Raw genomic sequence first — 21,472 nt, forward strand, 5'->3', positions numbered from 1 at the left:
CCTACTTGAAATTATTCCATGTTCGTATTATTTCCAGTGGAACAATGTGAACCAGTTTCTAGTTCGCAAGCAGAAAAGATGTACAACGATTGCGTAAGCAGGTATCAACCAACAACATCTTCAGTCGTTGAGCTCGTTGTTCAAACTATACTTGGTATTGCTCTAATCTCTTCCATGATCTTTCTGATTTTTAAATTCTACCGATCTGGCGCTGTTCGTAAGTATCTGATTCACTTGCATAATTACTATACGTATCTATTCACTATTCAGATTTTAAAAAATTTTTATCTCTAGAGCGCAAATGAAATAGGTACAGACTACAGAACTACCTAGGTAACTAATGTTGATGAATGACTTGACACTTTCAGGCGGATTAAGGACCCCTAACAGCAACAGCATTACTCCTTCTCGAAAAAAAAAATCACGCGTGGGAAAATTAAACACAAAAAAAGTAAGCATTTGAAAAGAGGAGCTTATATTGAGACTCCAGTTTATTCCAAATTTCGTAATTTGGAAGCGATGCAAATTCTGAACATAGTTATGATTTCAAATTGCAACGTTTAGAAGCTATTCAAATCCCGAACTTTGATTTGAATTTTGAAATTTTGTACTTGCTTAGTTTGGGTGCAATGAAAATTCCGAAATTGATTTGAGATTTTGTACTTTAGAGCAAATGCCAAATACAAAAAAACTCAAATTTTAATCCTAGTTAGAAAGTAATGCGAATTCTGAACGTATTCTGAAAATTGATTCGAGATTTAGTAATTTTGAAGCAATGCAAACTTCGCAAAATTATTTAAGATTTCATAGTTTGGAGGCTCGAAAAATCACTTTTAAATTTTGTAACTATGCAAACTCCTCAAATTCCAAAAATACTTAATTTCAAATTTTGATTTTCAGAACAACATCGCCAAGGATAAAATTCAAAAATTTTGACCATAGGTACGTCAAGTCTTCAAAAAAAATTTGTATCTGTATTGTGAGAAACATTGAAATGGTCAGAAATGGTACACTAATTGTGTTTAGTTCTCAAAAACAATCACAGCTGATCGCCGTCATTTTAATACATTGTATTTACTTTAGGTATAATATTAATTGTAATAATCATATTACAAAGTTTTACACTACGAGTAGTATATTGCAATTGTATTGTCTGTATATTTTTTTACTTATTCAAATTTTCTGCGATGAACACGTATCGGGACAACTTTTTCCTTAAAGGGGACATCCTAAGGAACATTTTAAAGCAAACTTGCCAAAAAAAAAGTTGGCCTTACTTACAAAATGGCGGGCATTTTGATTGACAGGTTAGTCGAAATCGCAGATTTTGCGTTTCAACATAGCGCACCTCGGGAGTAATAAGACGTGACATCTCAAAAAAAATTGATTTTGATGTTTTTGCATTTTTGGGGCTTGTATGACCCCCCTCAACCAAAAATAACACTTTGAGTTGGGTACATTATCTAGATCATGTAAAAAACCCAAATGGCCTAACTCAAAATCCCAACAACATTGCAAGTTGTTTGGAGTTATAAGGTGACATCTCAAAAAACTCCACCTTTTTTGAGCAAATTTCGTATATACAAAGTGTTAACAAACAGTTTTTAGAAATAGTCACAAGGAGTGCATTTTTTATGGGTTTGTACCAAATGGAAGAATTTTTTCAAATTGATCACTTTTCAGAAAAATGAATTTGCACATATAATGAAATTTTAGTTTTTTGAGAAAAACTCAAAAACTAAGGACTCTGGAAAAAAAACTAACGACATTGTGTCGATTGGAAATTTAATTCTCTACAACTTCGATTCCATGAAATTTTTTTTGGACGCTTCCTTTCGCCTCCACATCAACTTTAATGAAAGGTTCTAACTCAAAATGTTTTCCAAACATTGAAATATTTCCTCTCTAAGATTTTATTTTTCAAAGTGTTCTTATGCTAAATGAAGGTAGGATACCAGATCTTTAAAATGAGGTGCTATTCATTCCTCACAATTAATTATAAGTTGATAAAAATGATGAATCAAGTTTTAAAAAAAAAGAAAATCACTCTCCTGTAAAATTTCACTTTTTTGAGATGTCACCCTATTACTCCCGAGGTGCGATAGGACTTGCACAAGATTTTTCAAACTTTACAAAGGTAGATCGAAAGATCATGCAAAAATTTATCACCTGTCAAAATTTCAAGTGCTAAAGTGCGTTTTTCGATTTTTGGTGAATTTTTGAAAATCGAATTTAGGCCAAAAATGAGGGAAAAAATCTAAATTTTACCAAATTGACCCAGAAAGCTGAAATTTGGGATACACCCTATTTTCGACATGCCAAATCGATTGGAAACGGTTTCAACCCGTTTTGATCAGTTCTGGAGCCTCCAGCAGATTTTTTGAAACTCGAAATTCCCACAAAATTCCATCAAATTGGAGTTGGAAAGCTGAAATTTATTCTAAAAACTAATTTCAATACGCTACGAAGTACTGCGCAGGTGAATTTCAAGTCGTTTTGGAGCCTCCAGCGTTTTTTTGAAAATTCCTGAAGCCTCCAGCAGATTTTCGAAACTTTAAATTTTGACAAAATTTCATCAAATGAAGATGGAAAGCTGAAATTTACTCTACACTCCAATTTTAACACCATCTGAAGACGACTTCAGGTGGGTTCAAGTCATTTTAGGGCCTCTAGCGACTTTTTTGAAAATTACTAGAGCCTCCAGGAGATTTTTGAAACTTTAAATTTTCAAAAAATTTCATCAAATGGAGATGGAAAGCTGAATTTACTCTACACTCCTATTTTAACACGCTCTGAAGACGACTTCCGGTGGGTTCAAGCTATTTTAGAGCCTCCAGCGATTTTTTTGAAAATTACTGGAGCCTCCAGTAGATTTTTGAAACTTAAAATTTCCCCAAAATTTCATCAAACTGAGATGGAGAGTCGAAATTCATTCTGCAAACTAATTTCAATACGCTACGAAGTTGACGGGTGGTGGATTTCAAGTCGTTTTGGAGCTTCCAGCGATTTTTTTTGAAAATTACTTGAGCCTCCAGTATGTTTTTGAAAGTTGAAATTTCCCCAACATTAATTTATCAAATGGAGATGGCAAGCTGAAATTTACTTTGCAGACTACATGGTGGTTTCAAATGGTTTTGAAGCTTCCAGCTACTTTTAGGAAATTTCAATTTTCCAAAAAAACGTCATACAACCTTTCAAAAAGTCGCTGGAGGCTCCAAAACGACTTGAAATCCATCAGCAGTCAACTTCGTAGCGTATATTGAAATTAGTTGGCAGAATGAATTTCGACTCTCCATCTCAACTTTATGAAATAAATCTACTAGAGGCTTCAGTAATTTTCAAAAAAGTCACTGCAGGCTCTAAAACGACTTGAATCCACCTGAAGTCGTCTTCAGAGGGTGTTAAAATTGGAGTGTAGAGTAAATCTCAGCTTTCCATCTCCATTTGATGAAATTTTGTAAAAATTTAAAGTTTCGAAAATCTGCTGGAGGCTTCAGGAATTTTCAAAAAAACGCTGGAGGCTCCAAAACGACTTGAAATTCACCTGCGCAGTACTTCGTAGCGTATTGAAATTAGTTTTTAGAATAAATTTCAGCTTTCCAACTCCAATTTGATGGAATTTTGTGGGAATTTCGAGTTTCAAAAAATCTGCTGGAGGCTCCAGAACTGATCAAAACGGGTTGAAACCGTTTCCAATCGATTTGGCATGTCGAAAATAGGGTGTATCCCAAATTTCAGCTTTCTGGGTCAATTTGGTAAAATTTAGATTTTTTCCCTCATTTTTGGCCTAAATTCAATTTTTCAAAAATTCACCAAAAATCGAAAAACGCACTTGAGCACTTGAAATTTGGACAATGGTAACTGGTAAGTAATTCGCATAGCTCAAAAACGCCATTGAAATACTCGATAGGCAACTTAAATAACGGATCGAAGCCAAAACACGGTAATTTTTCGATTATAATGAATGCCCCTGCAAAAATACTTCATAGGCAACTCAAATAACACATATTTCAAAGATTACGATTAGCTCATAATGCTGCATTGAACCACCAGTAGGTGATTGAAGGTCGAACGCAGGGGTGCTAACCGTAACCGAAACCCAAACAAGAACCATAATTTTAGCCATTTTCAAACCCTAACTGAAAACAAAAACCGAAATTTCATAGCTTTTTTAAAAACCGTAAAAAACCATAACATTGATAATGAAGCAGAGTGAGTGAAACCAAAACCTAAACCGATATAATTTATTTCGGTTTTTTTCGGTTTTCAGTTTGGGTTTTTTCAGTTTTTTCAACTTTTTTGGGGGGATTTTTTTCACATTTTTGACTTTTGAGACTCAAAATCCAGGGAAATTGGTAAATTTACTAATTAGTATTCAGTATTCTTGAAAAACATATAGATATACTTTTTTTAGAATTATTATGACATGACTGCAGTTTGTTTTCTGAGATTGAGACATTTTGAAGAAATTTTAAAAAAATATGTAAAACCGAAAAAAACCGAAAACCGAAACTGAAACTGAAATTTTTGTATATAAGATCAAAACTGAAACCGAAAACCGGAATTTTGAATTTCAAAACCCAAACCGAACCGAAAACTGAAAAATTTCAAGGAAAAATTGGACTGGAGTGAAACCGTAATCGTAATTAAAATAATTAAGGTTAGCACCCCTGGTCGAACGGGCACGCATCGCCATCTATCGGAATAAAACGGAACTTTTATCCGGTTTTTAAAAAAATCCTGGTTGAAAAAGTTATGAAACGAGAGCTAGTTATGCGCGTGGCGCTCAGGGGTGCTAACCTTAATTATTTTTATTAAGGTTACGGTTTCACTCCAATTTTTTCGTTGACATTTTTCGGTTTTTGTTTCGGTTTTGGTTTTAAAATTCAAAATTTCAGTTTCGGTTTGGGTTTCGGTTTTATTTACAAAAATTTCGGTTTCGGTTTCGGTTTTCGGTTTTTTTTGGTTTACGTATTTTTTAAAAATTTCTTCAAAATTTCTCAATCTCAAAACACAAAGCGATTTAACAACCCAAAAAGCAACAAGTCAACAACAACAGCCAAGGACCCAATTTGATAGGTTCATTAAATTTATAAATTTCCCCGGATTTTGAGTCTCAAAAGTCGAAAATGTGAAAACATACCCCCTAAAAAATTGAAAAAACCCAAACCGAAAACCGAAAAAAAACCGAAATAAATTATATCGGTTTAGGTTTCGGTTTCACTCACTCTGCTTCATTATTATTGTTATGGTTTTTTAGGGTTTTTAAAAAACTTATGAAATTTCGGTTTTTGTTTTCAGTTAGGGTTTGAAAATGGCTAAAATTAGGTTCTTGTTTGGGTTTCGGTTACGGTTTTCGGTTTTTTGCGGTTACGGTTAGCACCCCTGGTGGCGCTATCTATCGGAATACTTCAGAACTACGTCAAAAAGAGCAATAGAAATGGTGTTTTCGGTGTTCTCTGTATTGTAGTTCCGGAATATTCCGAGAGATAGCGCCACGCGCATATCTAGCTCTCATCGATTCATCGAACCGGATTTTTACAAAATAGAACAAAGTTTCTGTTTTATTCTGATAGATGGCGCTGCGCATCTGTTGAAAATTCGAACTAGACCCAATGGTCATTGAATTTTTAATGATTTCACCGTTTTGAAGCCAAATTGACCGTACGTGAATCAACATGGGGGTTTTCAGACACGAGGAATTAAATGGCGATGTCCATTTTACCACTGGATTCGTATTTAACGCGAAAATCGTCATTTTTAACGAAAAATAGTACACTCGATGGGCAAATTAACCATGGAAAAATTTTCCAGCAATAAAAAACCACCATTTTCGAATTTTTCTTTATTATAAAGGAAAAAAAGAGAGAAAAAAACATACAAGTAGCAGAATGCGATATCAAATTTACACGTTATAGTAAAATTAAGTTTACATAAATAAAATAATAAAAAAAAAAAGAACATTTAAAAAGCATACATGCGACTAATTAAACATCAAATTATATTAAAAAAAAGATATGAAATGTAACTTGGTAGCATATAAATTATAAACATAATATCATAATGCTTGGTAAACACGAAAATTTGTTCAGCTTTTTAAAAATAACCGTTCCCAGACGGTTTCGGACATTTAAACAAAGAAAAGAAAAAATATAGGTATAAGAAACACATTAATCTTAATAAAAACACAAAGAGCAAAAAATCTCGTAACCAATACTGATTAATTCAAAAAAAAAAAAAAGAAAAAAATGCATTTCAGAGAGAGCATTTTTATTTCAACTCTCGTCAAAAAATATTATTTATTCGAATATTGCTATTACGTCATCAAGATGCACACTAATTATTGCATTGGAAATACATACGTAGGTAATTAACTTTCGTATTCGATTTAAATACTGATATTCCATAATAATCTTACTTAGGAGGGTAAAAGCTCGTAAGATATTTATCGAATTTCTTTTCTTTTTCTTCAGTCTTTGTACGAGAAACCTTTTTTAATCGTGATTAAATTACAAAACATAAAAGCGCTGCTTTTCGTTAATGTTAGAATATTTAAATTAATTTTTTTTTTAATGTGATTTTTTTTCAGCATCTCCAATGCGAATAAATAAGTAAAAATATGTAAAAAGGAAAAAATATATAAAAGCGAACTCGCTACGTACTTTATACAATTTTCAAAATGTTTATATAAAATTGCATCCGCGTATAAAATTGGAATATAAAATTCATCGGTTATTATTACCTGTTTAGTCGGGGGAACAAAAAATTGTACAAAAATATAAAATTTTTGCCGACATGAACACATATTAATTAATTTCTTCTCGTATTTGTCGTAAAAATCAATATATAAATGTACACGAAAAAAAAAATAAAACTCACGTAGTAGTAAAATATTATCCTATATACACGTTACAACACGTACGCAATGACTTAAATATTTCTGCCTCTCGGGAGGGGAGGAGGGGGGAGGGGGGAATATACCGTTCGTTCGTTTAAAACCTCGTCATAAAGATAAAATAAAAAAAAGAAAAATAATAAATTAAAAAAACGAAAAAGAAAAAAAAAATACAACAAAATAAGAAGCTAGGAGCATACGAGAGAAATCTACGATTTACGAAATGAAAAAAAAAAGAATCTTAAACAAGTAAAATTAAAAACATAATAAGCGTTTGATAAATAATGAAAAAAAAGACGAATAAGTAAAGAAGGGAAGAGATTGGAAGGGCTAAGGAAACCACTAAATAATAAATGCATTAACATAATTAAGACGAAATAAAAATTTTTTCTCATTTGTACAAAATGATACGATCATCGAAATGAATCGTTCGAGATTGTTTGTTGTTTTTCTCAAGTATATAAAATTTTGTTTCGTCGTAATATGCGCCTGCGTTATCACGCTTTCTAAATTAAATTAAATTAAAAAAGAAAACAAAATAAACTAAGGAATAATTTCCTCTCAGGTAACGAATCCAAACCTAAATCAATCGTTACACAACCGAACACAATGTTCATCTCGACATAATACATTTAAATTAAAAAAAAAAAAAAAAAAGCTCGAGATATCACGAAAGAAATAATACACTCGCTATAGAAGAAGGGAAACGAAGCTTCGAAAATCAAAAATGAAAAAAAAAAATGAAAATTCAACTACAAAGACGGTGATGCGGTTGCGGCATGACGACGGCTCGTTTTAAGATGAAATTTATCGATGACGATATTTGATATTTTTGGGGCATAGAGATGGGTGGTGGTGGTTTAAACTCTACGCAAAAAAACGGTACCTTTAGGTAAACGTTCGCCATATAGGCGACCCGAGAGGCAGGCGTGATCTCAGTAAGCCGAAGCTTCCTTATAATCAGATCCCTCCAGTGTAAAAAAATCTTCCAATTTCCATTGCAGTGTTTCGAATGTCGGTCGTTTCATCGGATCTTTGTGCCAGCATTCGAGCATTATCTCGTATAAAGCTTGAGGACAATTTGGAGGAGCTGGCATTCTGTAACCGTGTTCGACTTGTTGTAATACTTCGGCGTTGGTCATTCCTGTAAATAAAAATGGAATCGAATTAGCGAAGTTGAAAATTGAAATTAAAATATTCGTTATAAATGTACGAAAAATTGGTAGAAATTGAGCACAGGGTAGGAAAATAATTGAATTATTTGATTAAGTTCAGTTTAGGTCGAAATTGAAGAAATTACAGCTATAACGCTGTTCTTCAATATTATTTGAAAATTGAAGATATCATTGAATTTAATGTCGTTCAGTTAAAGTTAATAAGGCAATAGTTAGAATGGAGGCGTTTTGAAATTGTTCGATCATCTCAAGCTGAAGTTATGTTTTTGATATTTTCGAGACCATTTGAAAGAAAATTTTTTGATTTTTTAAAATCAAAACTTAGAAAAATTGAATTTAATCACAGTGAACTTTTTGTTGTTTTGATTTTTTTTTAGGTAAAGAAAAGAAAAAAAATTGGAAAAATTTAGTTGTATTTTGGAAAAGTAAAAAAGAGTTTTGTGTTCATTCGTTGAATTTTTAATCTTTTTTCAAACAAGTTCCAAAGATGACACACCATTACTATTTTTTTTTTTTTTTTTTTTTTTTTTTTTTAATAAAAATTCTGAATTTTAATGTTTTTTTGGTTAATTTTGATCAGAGTTGAATTCTTTGAGGTATTAAAATAAGCTACGTACGTATACTTTTTTTTCAGTAAGAAAATTTTTGATTTTTTAAAATCAAAACTTAGAAAAATTGAATTTAATCACAGTGAACTTTTTGTTTTGATTTTTTTTTAAGTAAAGAAAAGAAAAAAAATTGGAAAAATTTATTTTGAAAAAGTAAAAAAGTGTTTTGTGTTCATTCGTTGAATTTTTAATCTTTTTTCAAACAAGAAAAAATAATTCCAAAAATGACACACCACTACTATTTTTTTTTTTTTTTTTTTAAATTAAAAATTCTGAATTTTAATGTTTTTTTGGTTAATTCGAGTTGAATTCTTCGAGGTATTAAAATAAGCTACGTACGTATACTTTTTTTTCAGTAAGAAAATTTTTGATTTTTTAAAATCAAAACTTAGAAAAATTGAATTTAATCACAGTGAACTTTTTATTGTTTTGAATTTTTTTTTCAAGTAAAGAAAAGAAAAAAAATTGGAAAAATTTATTTTGAAAAAGTAAAAAAGTGTTTTGTGTTCATTCGTTGAATTTCTAATCTTTTTCAAACAAGAAAAAAATATAATTCCATATTACTGTTCGTTCCCTTGATTCCTCAATATTATTTCAAACGTAAAAACACATTAAAAATTCACAAAAAAAATGAAATTTTCAAAATTTAGGCAAAAAAGTTGATTAAATTACTCAAGTCGAAAGGCTGTTTACGATTATCAAGTCTAAAAATGAAATTTTTATTAATTTAATAATTGGATTTTAATTTTTAAAAATATTTGAAATTATTAAATAAAATTTTAATTTAAAAAAAAAGAATTTAAATTCACATAATTATAATTTAAAAAAAAAAAATCGTTGTGTAAAATCAGTTTTTTTTCAGGAGTTTCAAATATCTTCAGAACAGGCGGAATGTAGATGTTCAATTTTTGATTCGAAAAAATGGTCGAGAGTGAGAGCAACTAAAACTTAAGCAGCCAAAGTCAATTTCAATATCCAACCGTTCTGGAGATATCAAATTTCCTGAATAAAAACTGATTTTATATCACTAGAGATTCCCAAATCTCTAAAATTTGTAAAAAAAAAAAAAAAAAAAAAAATGGATTTATGAGCCAACATGTCAATTTTTAATAATTTCAATAAAGTTTTAAACTTTCAAAAATATGTACTTGCATTTTGGAATGTTTATTTAGATTTTTTTTTCACACCAAAAAAAAAAAAACAAAAAAAACTTTTATCCAAAAATTGATGAAGTTTTCAATTTTTTCATTTTTGAACAGGTTTTGAAATTCAGAATTTTTGTTCAAAACGTAAGAAATTAAATGTAATTACGAATCCAATGAATTATTCGTAAAATTAGTGAAAGAGAGAGAGAGAGAGAAGCAAAAGGTTATTTTCGGATTTCGATTTCATTTTTAGGTTTCAATTCTTCCAAAGGTTTCGTTTTTCAAGCTTTTTTGATTTTATTTCAGACGTTTTTTATTTTTGCTTTCATTTTTTCATTTTATATTTTTAGTTTTGATCATTATAGTCATCTTCATAATCGTTTTATAGTCATAATCTTTGTTCCTTTTAGACTTAGGTACCTGTTTATTTTAATTGATTAGCCAGTCCTTTGGGTATAAATTAGCCTCCTTCATTTTGGTACATTTGGTGGTTTTCATCCCCCCCCCCCCCAAAAAACAGAAATATATGTTCATTTTTTTATGAGATCTTTTGTTTCAGTATTTTTCATTTTAATCTTCTTTGTTTTAGTTATATTGTAGGTATTTATTTTTTTTTATTTTTTTTTAAATGTTTTACTTTCATTGGATGAAACCTTTTGTTTTAGTAATTTTTTTTTTTTTTTTTTTGTTTTCATATTATTCCTCTCTAATTTAGTTATTAATTCTTTAGTTTTTATTAAAAAAATTTTAAAAATGTGGAAAAACTGCATTTAATCTATTTGAAGAGTGATATTCCAAAACTCGCTTTGTCCATTTTTATCAAAGTTGGGTTTTCAGTGGTACCTGGTAGATGAAGTATTAACTCACATTCCTACATCATCAACCTACCAAAATGAGGTGTTAAACTCACCTAAATAGCCAATTCAATAAAAATTTTTGAAAAAATAATGTTCCAAAACGCGCTTTGTTCATTTTTATTGAAATTTTTTTCAGCAGTATTTAGTGGATGAAATGTATACCTACACTCCTACATCATAAATCAACCCAAATAAAGTGCTAAACTCGCCTAAAAAGCCAATTTACCCGTTTAAAGGGAAACTGTTTTTCCTCTCTCCTGAAAAGTTGTGAAAATGGACAAAGCGAGTTTTGGAATATCACTCTTCATTTGTTTTGAAGGTCTTTTTGCGTTAATTGTTTTCATTTTAGCAGGCAGCATAATTGAATTTTGAAAAAAAAGGGAATTTAAGGACTATTTTTCACACACAAAAAAAACCTTAATAATATTATCAATTTCTAGGTGTTTATCAACACAATTATTTTATTTGCTATATAAAATTGAAAAAAAAACTTTGAAATTATTTTTATGAAACTAACAACTAAACCATCAATTCCGATTAGATTATGAAATAAAAAAAAAATGATACAAAGGAGAACAACTACACTGGAATTAGAAACAAAAACTCTAAATTAGGTACTTGGATAACCAATGGTTAAAGGTAAAGGTACAAAAAACAAAACATAAAATAGCAAAAGTTGGAAAAAATCCCCTGTTCTTACTCTTATGAGTAGTCCCACTAGTCCCATTTTACTGCATTTTATTTTCAACTTTTACGGGGTGTCTAACAAAATCTGAAAACTAAACAGAAGGACCTAGGAAAGACCTTTTGGAACGACATTCTCAAAACTGGAAACGTACATACTAATACCCTCCCTCTCTAAATAATTTTCACAAAATTACCAAAAAAAAACTTCAAAAATTTGTAATCTTCAAAAGAAAAAAAATGACCAAGAAAATACGTACAACAAACAATGGAAATGATCAATTAGTTTTTGTAAACAAAATATTCTATTTTTTGCTATTATATGTTTCATTATTTTGATGTTTAATTCTGAAAAATTGAGTTCTTATTTTTTTACTAGATTTTGATTAAATGACAGAATTACTCGTATTTGAAAATTCGGAAAAAAGAAGGCCCTTCGGACAAAAAGAAGGGCTTGTTCCTGACATTTTTGAGCAGAAAGACCCATATAGGCAAAAAGACAAACTTTTCCTGACCTTCTGGATCGGAAGAACTGTTAGACACTCTGTTATATCAATGGTTACTTTTTTCTCTTTTTTATAGGTAAAATTATCATTTATTCTAAGTCGAGGGAAAATCACAAAAATAAGGACCTAAAAAGGACTTTCAGGGGAAAAAGAACTTCTAAGGACCAAGATTGAAAAAATGACAAGGTCTTTATAAAGGACCACTTGTGATGCCTGTTTTAGTTGTGTTTTTTTTTTTCCTAAGTTGTTGTGTCTGGACCATTCTATTGCGAGATAATTTGAACAAAATTGGCAAATTTCCAACAAAAAAAAGTCGCTGTGAAGGGCCTACTGAATCTTTTTTCAAAATGTAGGGTTTAGGTAGTACTTTCAAAGCCCTCCCTGAAGAGAAAAATTCGTCAATTTTCAGAGCACAGTTCGGTAATCAAAAAAAAAGTCTCAGACTATCCACTCTTTCCCCTACTCATCTTAAAGTTGAGAGTTCATTAAAAAAAAGTTACAATCAAAGTTATTCAGTTAAAGCTTTTACAGTACGTTTAAAGTACAGTTCTGTAACGTTTAAACCAAGATATTGACATTATAAACACAACCCTGACTCAATACCAAACTTATTAATCGACACATCAATATTCAAAACACATACCTGGATATGGAATACGTCCATAAGTGATTAGTTCAGTCAACAGGATACCAAACGACCACACGTCTGACTTGATGGAAAATTTACTGAAGTTGGCCGCTTCTGGGGCTGTCCACTTGATCGGGAACCTTGCTCCTATTCTCGCTTCGTATTCATCCTCCTATTATAACACCACAAAAAAAAAAACACACAAAAACATTAGAATCCGAATCCAGTCAACCCACTCAACCATTAATTTAATAAATTTCCAAACTTACTTTGATTAATCGAGCTAATCCAAAGTCGGCAATTTTGACTATATTATTTTCACCGACCAGCACGTTTCGGGCAGCTAAATCTCTATGAATGTAATTTTGTGCTTCTAGATACGCCATACCAGCGGCAATCTGGGCAGCCATGTCGATCAATTGGGGAAGCTTGATGTTACGTCCTTTGCCTAGAAAATGAAACCCATCAATCAATACTTCAGTACATAATTATTCAAATTAAACAATTTTTACAATAGATAGTTCGCAGTTAAAAAATAGAAGAAATATCAATTTTATCAAAAGTTTAATTTATCAACCATTATTAAAATTTCGAAAAAAATAACGAATTTTTATTCAAAATAATATTGGGCCATTCCACGCCAAATCGGCAGATTTTTGCACGAGTGGTCTTCGATTTTTTTCAAAATCAGATCATGTTTAAAGACAATCAGACGATGACGAATGACCCAAACCGGTCATTTTTTTTTGATCTAAAAAATCTATTTAAAAACTTATAATTTAAATATAACCATAATGTCCTCCAGTGAAAATGCTGAAAAAATTCTCAGTTTTAGTACTTTTCACGTAGAATAGCATATCAAAGAATTGGACTGGCATTTTTTTTCATTTTTGAGAAAAAAATTACAAGTTTGGCACTTATTGCAAAAATACCATCAGGAACCTAAAAAATAAAAATTTTTGTATTTTTGAGATAATTTACTTTTTTAGGTTTCTGATGGTAGGTAAGTATTTTTGCAGTAAGTGCCAAAAAAAATGCCAGTCCAATTTTTTGATATGTTGAGGCTGAGATACTACAGACCATGGGCAGGGTGTCTACTAAATCCAGAAAACAAAATTTCGTACCTTTTTCGTACTTTTATCGTATTTTTTTCGTACAATATATTACTCGTATTAATAGTCATACTTTGAATCTACATGGAGGGGAGGGGGTGTGTCATGTCATTTCGGCCACAAAAATCAAAATTTGAACGTGCTGAGCAGTGTGGTCTGGACCGTCAAGAGCCAATACGAGACCGGAACGAATATAATTTGCCCATAGAGGTCTTTTGAGAGGGGGAGGGGGTTTAATTGAAAATTGGTCAACAGAAATAGGGAAAAAATACCCATTTTGCTGATTGATGTCACTCATAATCATAAGACTTACAAAAATTTTCACTTTCTGTTTTGAATTTTTGGGGGCTCAAATGTGATTTTTTTCCAATTTTAAAAGAAAAAAAATTGCCCGAGCGAAGCAAGGGCGAAAGTTTTTGAAAATTTGATTTCAAAAAACTTGAAAAAAAAAATTAAAGGCCCGAGCGAAGCGAGGGCAAAAACTTTGGAAAATTCGTATTTTGAAAGAGCTATAAAAAAACAATGTTTTATACTTAATGCAAAGAGTTCGTTTTTTGGTTTTTAAAATTTTTGAACTGGAAAGATTTTTTTAGGATGTGAATTTTGATTTTGTTTAAAAAGTCAGAGAACAGGCCCCAGTGAAAGTGAAAACTATTGAAAAAATGTATTTCGAGAAGTATGCGAGAATTTTATTTCTTCATTTTGAAACTATAAAAATTGAATACTTAAATTGATATATTTTTTTGAAGAATTTCAATTTTGAAAAAGAAAAGAAAAGAATCCCAAGCGAAGCGATGGCAAAAGCTTTAGAAAATTGTAGTTCGAAAAGTAGAACAATATCAATTTTAATGTAAGAAACATTGTTTTTCATCTCAATTTTTTTTAATTTTATCAATGTTTTTTGAAATTGTGTGCGGGGAAAAGGCACTAAATTGGCCCGAGCGAAGCGAGGGCGAAAATTTTTGAAAAAATAAGAATTTTGATGATACGAGTATATTGGTGACTTTGTCGGAAAATTAACAATGGAATCCTTTCAAAATTTCGTACAAATTTCGTAAATTTCGTACATTTTTGACGTTTTTTCATACTTTTTTAGGTCATTTTCAAATTTCGTGCTTTTTTCGTAAATTCGTACTTTTTTCGTGCTGTAGACACCCTGATGGGTAAGAAAGCAGAGAAGGTGATCTGAAAGATATACAACAACCAACAACATATGGCACAAAAGAGAATGGCCCGAGGATCAGTGCCAATCATTGTTAATTCCGCTACATAAGAAAGGTGATATGAAAAATTATGCTATTGCACAATAGCCTGGATTCCGCATGCCAGTAAAGTGATGCTCCAAATAATCAAAAATAGGATCAAGGCATACTTGCATAGGCAAGGCAGGTTATGCATGGAAGAGGTACAAAAAAGCAGGGTTTGAACATCAGACAAATAATCGAATAATTCCGCGAATTCAACATCCCTGCAGTACTATGCTTCATTGACTATGCAAAGGCCTTTGACTGTGTCAATTGGACAAAGCTATATGAGATACTACGCGAGATGGGAGTTCTAGAGCACCTAATTGAGCTGATCAAATCGCTGTATGACAAGAATGAGATGATGGTGAGAGTAGGTGGAGAAGAGTCTAACCCTTTTCAGCCAGAATGGGGAGTAAAACAGGGCTGCATACTCTCTCCTCTGCTGTTTAACATCTATGGCGAGTACATCATGCAAAAAGCCTTGGAAAACCTGGAAGGCGGTATCAAGATAGAAGGAAGAAGAATCACCAATCTCTGTTACGCTAATGATACCACCTTAATAGCGACAAATGAAGAGGAACTCGTTGCCTAAGTTGCAAAGTAGCGTATGTCCATCTGTTCACTTGATACCTCGTGTAAAAGTGCCTTCAATCTGGAGCGTCATCTATTGGGTTTTAGTATTCAACCAATGGGTAGCTATTCTACGTATTGGTTGAACACTAAAACCCAATAGATAGTGCTCCAGATTGAAGGCACTTTTACACGAGGTATCAAGTGAACAGATGGACATACGCTACTTTGCAACTTAGGCAACGAACTGGCAGAATTGATCAGGTGGGTCAGGATGGTCAGTGAGGACAATACTGGCAACTCCATCGAAAAATGGTGTTTTATTCTCCTAGCAGCCTGCAGTGAAACTAAAATTTACCACAAGCATCTGATTCGCTGATTCGAATCTTGCGGATATGCGAGATTCAAACCAGTTGAACGTGTCACTTCAAGAGAGGCATAAGTTCACTTATGTCCTTTTTGGTGCGACAACGGATTCGTGTTCCCTGAAGCCTTGGCAACATAATGAGACCCCGCCCACTTTCCAAAATGATTTTCTCGTAGAGTAATGACGTTTTAAAACCACGAAGTCCCTAAAAATCACGATGTTCGACCATTTTGACATCACCACATCGGCACCGTAGATATTTTTTTTAATTTTTGAGAAAAAATTTTGTCATTTTTTGGCGTGTGATTTTTTCATCACAGGGCGGGTATCGAAAAAAATAACCATGACGAAAATTGTAGAGGATGAAACAACGAACATTTTCGTATAAAAATTTTCAAATTTACCTTCTATACACAGAAGTTCTGACGTCATTAATGCGAACATGTCAAAAATACAGAAAGTCACTTCAAAAAGGACATATAACTTTGAGTTTTAAAATTGCTCTGGAGAAAAGAGAAATTTATTTTGTGTGATGAGCGAGGTGTTTTCTTGTAGCGAAGACATGAAATTTTTAGAATACAAAACGTTTCCGGCTGAATTCCCAACGTAAATACGAAATAAATTGCACTTAAAACTTCAAACGCGATTTCCCAAAATCGCCATTTTTCTCTTATGTCCTTTTTGAAGTGACACGTTCAGTTATAAACTAACCAATCAGAGCATTTTTGATAAGAGTTGGTTTCAAACCAGGCTGTTCAGATCGCGCTTGTGACAAAAACGCTCAATGTATTTTAAATGGAGTTGCCAGTATTGTCAGTTGATAGTATTTGGTGAGGACATGGGACTCCTCATAAATGTGAGGAAAACCAACGTCATGAATCCGAAGCCATGAATGAATTTGAAAAAGTGAACTCATTTATTTATTTGGGTTCACTTGTGGATGCTGATGCAGGATCAGCCAAGGAAATTAAAAGAAGAATAGCTCTTGGAAAAGCAGTGAGATGTCTCGGTTGAGAAAAGTCACCACCAACTAGGAAAATCTCCATAAAAACGAGGAAGAGACTATGCAGGATGCTTTTTTTTCAGTTTTCGTATATGCAGCAGAGATTTTGACATTAAAGCAAGATGATTGAAGAAGTTATTGATGCCTTTGAAATGTTGGTATGGAGCAGGATCAGTGTTGTAGAGCGGAACCGAACTGGAACAAACCGGAATGCTAAACCCCTACTTTTGGGAGAATTTTTGAGGAGCGGAACCAAACCTGGAGCAACTTACAAAAAATTAACTGGAGCGAAACCAGAACCACACTGGAATAAAAATATGGGTTTTTAACGCTCAATCACACAAAATTTTTTGACCTTTAATGAATGAGGGAGAGGGTGTCTAACAAAATTTTTCCGAAGAAACGCAGTACTTTTACAGTACCTTTTGCATTACCTTATTTTTTTATCCAACTTACACCGACCCCCCCCCTGCAGAAAAAAAAATATTTTTTTGAACTGGTTGGAATTTGTCCATAAGATTTTTACAAGTATTAATTTAACAAGTGTTGCCATCTTTTGAGGTACAAAATATTTTTTTTTAAATTTTCACCAATTAATTCATTTTGAGGTTTTTAAAAAATTTTAAATCAATGATTCTGAGAAAAAATACAGTACTTTTCAGGCAAAATGCAGTACTTTGCAGTACTGAGGATTTCAATGCAGTACTTTTACAGTACTTGCAGTACCTGCAGTACCTGTTAGACACCCTGTGAACGTTTTGCGTGATTGTAGTGTGAACCACACGTGTTTTTGCTGAAATTTTACCTCAATAAACCAGAAAATTATTACGAGACATGGTAAATGACATGAAATAGACCATTTTCAGCTCATCAAAATTTAAATCCAGAACAGTCAAAACACCGAGTAAAACCTTCCAAATTTCATTGGGTGTTTTTGATGCTTCTTTTATGTGAGATGGACTTTAAATTTCGTTAAAACACTCTAAATTCAACCATTTTTCAAAATTTTGGGTATTTCAACTTCAATTTTTGCTCAGGACACAAAAATACTGACGTACTTTGAATGCAATCTCCTCTAAAACAAAAAAGAAAAGTCGGAGCGAAATGGAACGCTAAACCATAATGGAATAATATTTTTAAGCGGAGCGGAACGATACAAAAAACTAGAACAGAATTATTTTTCATGCTGGAGCTGAACCCTGAACCCGGAATGAAATTCATTCCGCTCCACAACACTGTGTTGGATGTTGAAGATACCATACACTGTGCACCAAACATATACAGGGTGCCCAGAAATATTGAGTACCTCAAAGAAAGTTTTTCATTAAAAATAGATGCATATAATTGGTGGAATGTTATCTCTCCAGTCCAACAACCAATCATGTGCTATAATTATTATCATTCACTGTGACCAACCAATGTATTTTAGTAGAAAACTTTTTTAGGGGTACTCGATATTTCTGGGCACCCTGTACATCAATTGTTGAACAACTGCAAGAACCAACCAGGCTAAATAAAATATGTGAAAGCAGGATAATGAGTTATTTTGGACACATAGCCAGAAGAGGACCGGAAAACATCAAAAAAGGGATTCTCTTTGGCAAGATCTCCAATAAGGTGGACTGATACAGCCTGGAAAATAGTTGGCATAGTTGCAACTGCGGCCACACTAGCTCAAGAGTCAAGACAGAGATGAAAGGCGGTTGTTATTAGGGGCACACCAGTCGCTTGCGACTATCACGTTGATGATGATGATGATTCTACATGAAAAGGACTAAAACTGAGAATTTTCAGCATTTTCACTGGAGGACATCACAGTTATATTTAAATTATAAGTTTTTAAATCGATTTTTTTAGGTTTTTGAAAGTGGCAACACTGATTTTGACATCATTCGTCGATTAATCTCAAGGTACTGCAATTTGAAAAAAAGTTCAAAATTCTATGCCGGAGCAATTTGCAACTGAAACTTTCCATTTTCAGCCATTTTTGAGAACTTTGAAACCCCACAGCTACGCCAAAAAAATCGAAAAAATGTACGGTTTGCGTCATTAGTCATCATTTGATGGCCTCTAAACATGATCTGATTTTGAAAAAAATTGAAGACCATCCCATCGTGCAAAAATCCGCCGATTTGGCATGGAATGACCCATTCCAAACACAATATTGTGTTGAGTATCTATGAATCCACATCAATTAATTTTTAGCCTGTTCAGCTTTCTACCTTACACATCGAAGAATTTTTCCCTCATAGCTCGGCCAGTACTCACCTTGTAAGAACTCTAATAAACTTCCATTCTTCATCAACTCGGTAATAATGTAAATAGGTTCTTCCATCGTACAAACCGCGTACAACTGGATTAATTTCGTATGCCTTAATTTCTTCATGATTTGAGCTTCAGCTAAGAAATCTTTAGGATCCATAGTTCCTGTAAAAGAAGAAAAAAAACGCAATACATTAACAAGACGTACACATACCGAATCGTATCAATATTATAAACTCGTGTAATTATAATCGATCTACAAGAGTACTACTCTTCTTCGCGCTCGAGATTGACGGACCTTCGAGCCATTTGCATAGCCAAGTTTATAGCGAAAGTTCCTCCCGTTTTCTCCCGCCTTCGTTTCAAGGCCACGAGGCAAAATTTCGCCTCATCTTGCGACCATTTATATAGCGAAAAAAAACCACTACCCAATGGTCCGAAATGCCGATTTAAAAATCACTTGAAAAAAAAAATAATATTATGGTCGAGTACCCAACTACATATACCTACAACTTACTCGAGGAAATGCGACTACACATAGGATAATATTCAAGGTAAAAGGTGCTACGCGCCATAAACGAGGAATGGAACTTCCTTAAAACTCGTCAGAATGTAAATCATCTCACGTGGTTTTTTTCCCTGCCCCTCCCCCCCCCGTCTTGTTTCTCTTCTATTGGTCGATCTAATTTTCTCGATCGAAGTATGCCGTATGCACCCAGCCATCGATTAGCATCGGTATGCTGTTTAATCGATATCGACTCGTACGTATATTAATTTAATTTCCATTATTATACCGCACCGGCGTATGCACGAATTATGTATTCTCTCGTACACTTAGGCCACCTTTGTACCTCTACCTCTTACCCCATATACGCGAGAGTAAAAATTAATCGCTCGTTTACTTTTAACACACTTTCTTATATACTTAATACGAGAATTCACTTTTTATTATAGCTCATATAAGACACGGCGAGCCGAATAATATCGCGGTTCGCATACCTTGTACGTATATATCGGTCTACACAATCTATACGAGATCCCCATAGATACCGAAAGTTCTTCGCGAATATACTCGTGAAGCTTTCTTCCATAAAATCGAATATTTTTCTACGTATAATTATGTATCAGAGCACCAAGCACACGAGTCTTCGTTATGTTAATTACCTCCGTTAAAACCTGGCTAAATACCACAAAATCGGGCCCGCAATGCGGTCCTATTAGTTTTTATGCACTTGTACGAGTGTGTACTACCTATGATTGTAATGTACCTACACCTATAGTAGAATACGCATATGCCAACGTTTCGTTTCGAAAAGCTTTCTTTCCAATATCTTGCTCGCAATATTAGTAGAATCTCTGTCAGTGTCATAAAGACTGATTCCGGCTCGCGAAGCGGTTGTGTTTCATTTCACACCAATCGAGAGAATAATAATAAAAAAAAAAGTGAACGACGCCGAAACATTAATACGACCAGTGTGAAATGAAATTGAAAGCGATTTGATTGATCGATCATTTTTCTTTTCATTTTCATCGAGATGTACGACGCGTGCAATTGCATGGATCTGGTGGAAAAGGGAGGGAAGAGAGGAGAGTCATTTATAATACCGGAGAAATGCATCGATGCATTCCACGAATGTTTACAAAACGCATTGCAGGGAGTTCACACTTCACAGTTCAGATCAGCTGATTTTTTCAAGCTACGAGTAATATCAATCTTCCCAAACCAAATTCCACCATTTTTAGTCATTCTTGAACCTCATAGTATAATTTTGGATTTTTTCAGAGTTTCTGATTTTTTTCGAAAGACGAGAAAATTAACTCGGTCTATTGAAAATCCGAGTTTTAGAGAAATTCAAAATTTCTGGAACAATCTAACACCTTGCTGGAGACTCCAGACTGCCCAGGAATGGTGGGGGGGGAGGAGATGAGAAATTCCCATTCGTGCAAGCTATAAAAATTATTTTGCGAGCAAGAAATGTATTTTTCGCCTCAAAAATATGTTCGTTAAAAAACCCCTCCAGGTGTGCTGAAGATCACCTCATCAGATTCGAATAAATTCGTCGATAAGGTCGAAAATAAGGGTGAACTAGATTTTTATAGGTCGCTCATTCAATTTCCACGCCTTTTGGAAAAATTGAATCTTGAATTTCAGAAAATCTCCGTTTTTTTTCAACTACTAGGTATATTATTGCCCTACACAAAAATATACATATAAATAGGGAGAGAAGTTGAATTAATTTAAACCCAAGTATTTCGTTCATTTTTGGATATTTTGACATTTTTTGACCCCCCCCCCCTCTTTCGCACTAAAAAAATACATGAAAAAACAAGCCTCGGAGAACAATTTTGGTCTCGCGATGACCACATTTGCCTGACTCGACAATTTTTCAGACTGAAAAACTGAAAATGAATA

At 32.9% G+C, this 21,472-nt stretch overlaps 1 protein-coding gene across 2 annotated transcripts in view; it reads right to left on the bottom strand.

Annotated features, from left to right (window-relative positions):
- Positions 1–5,830: 5,830 nt before the first annotated feature.
- Src42A (Tyrosine-protein kinase Src42A) overlaps positions 5,831–21,472 on the bottom strand; it is a 100,694-nt gene continuing 85,052 nt past the window's right edge. For both annotated transcript variants that reach the window (XM_065348740.1, XM_065348739.1), the window contains exons 5-8: positions 19,066–19,224; positions 12,768–12,946; positions 12,514–12,670; positions 5,831–8,039 (exon numbers count right to left, since the gene is read on the bottom strand). In XM_065348740.1, coding sequence (XP_065204812.1) covers positions 7,831–8,039; positions 12,514–12,670; positions 12,768–12,946; positions 19,066–19,224 — 704 coding nt within the window. In that variant the 3' untranslated portion in view covers positions 5,831–7,830. The remainder of the gene's footprint in view (positions 8,040–12,513; positions 12,671–12,767; positions 12,947–19,065; positions 19,225–21,472) is intronic.

The sequence above is a fragment of the Planococcus citri genome, chromosome 2 (assembly GCF_950023065.1).
Source record: "Planococcus citri chromosome 2, ihPlaCitr1.1, whole genome shotgun sequence".
Classification (NCBI taxonomy): Eukaryota; Metazoa; Arthropoda; class Insecta; order Hemiptera; family Pseudococcidae; genus Planococcus; species Planococcus citri.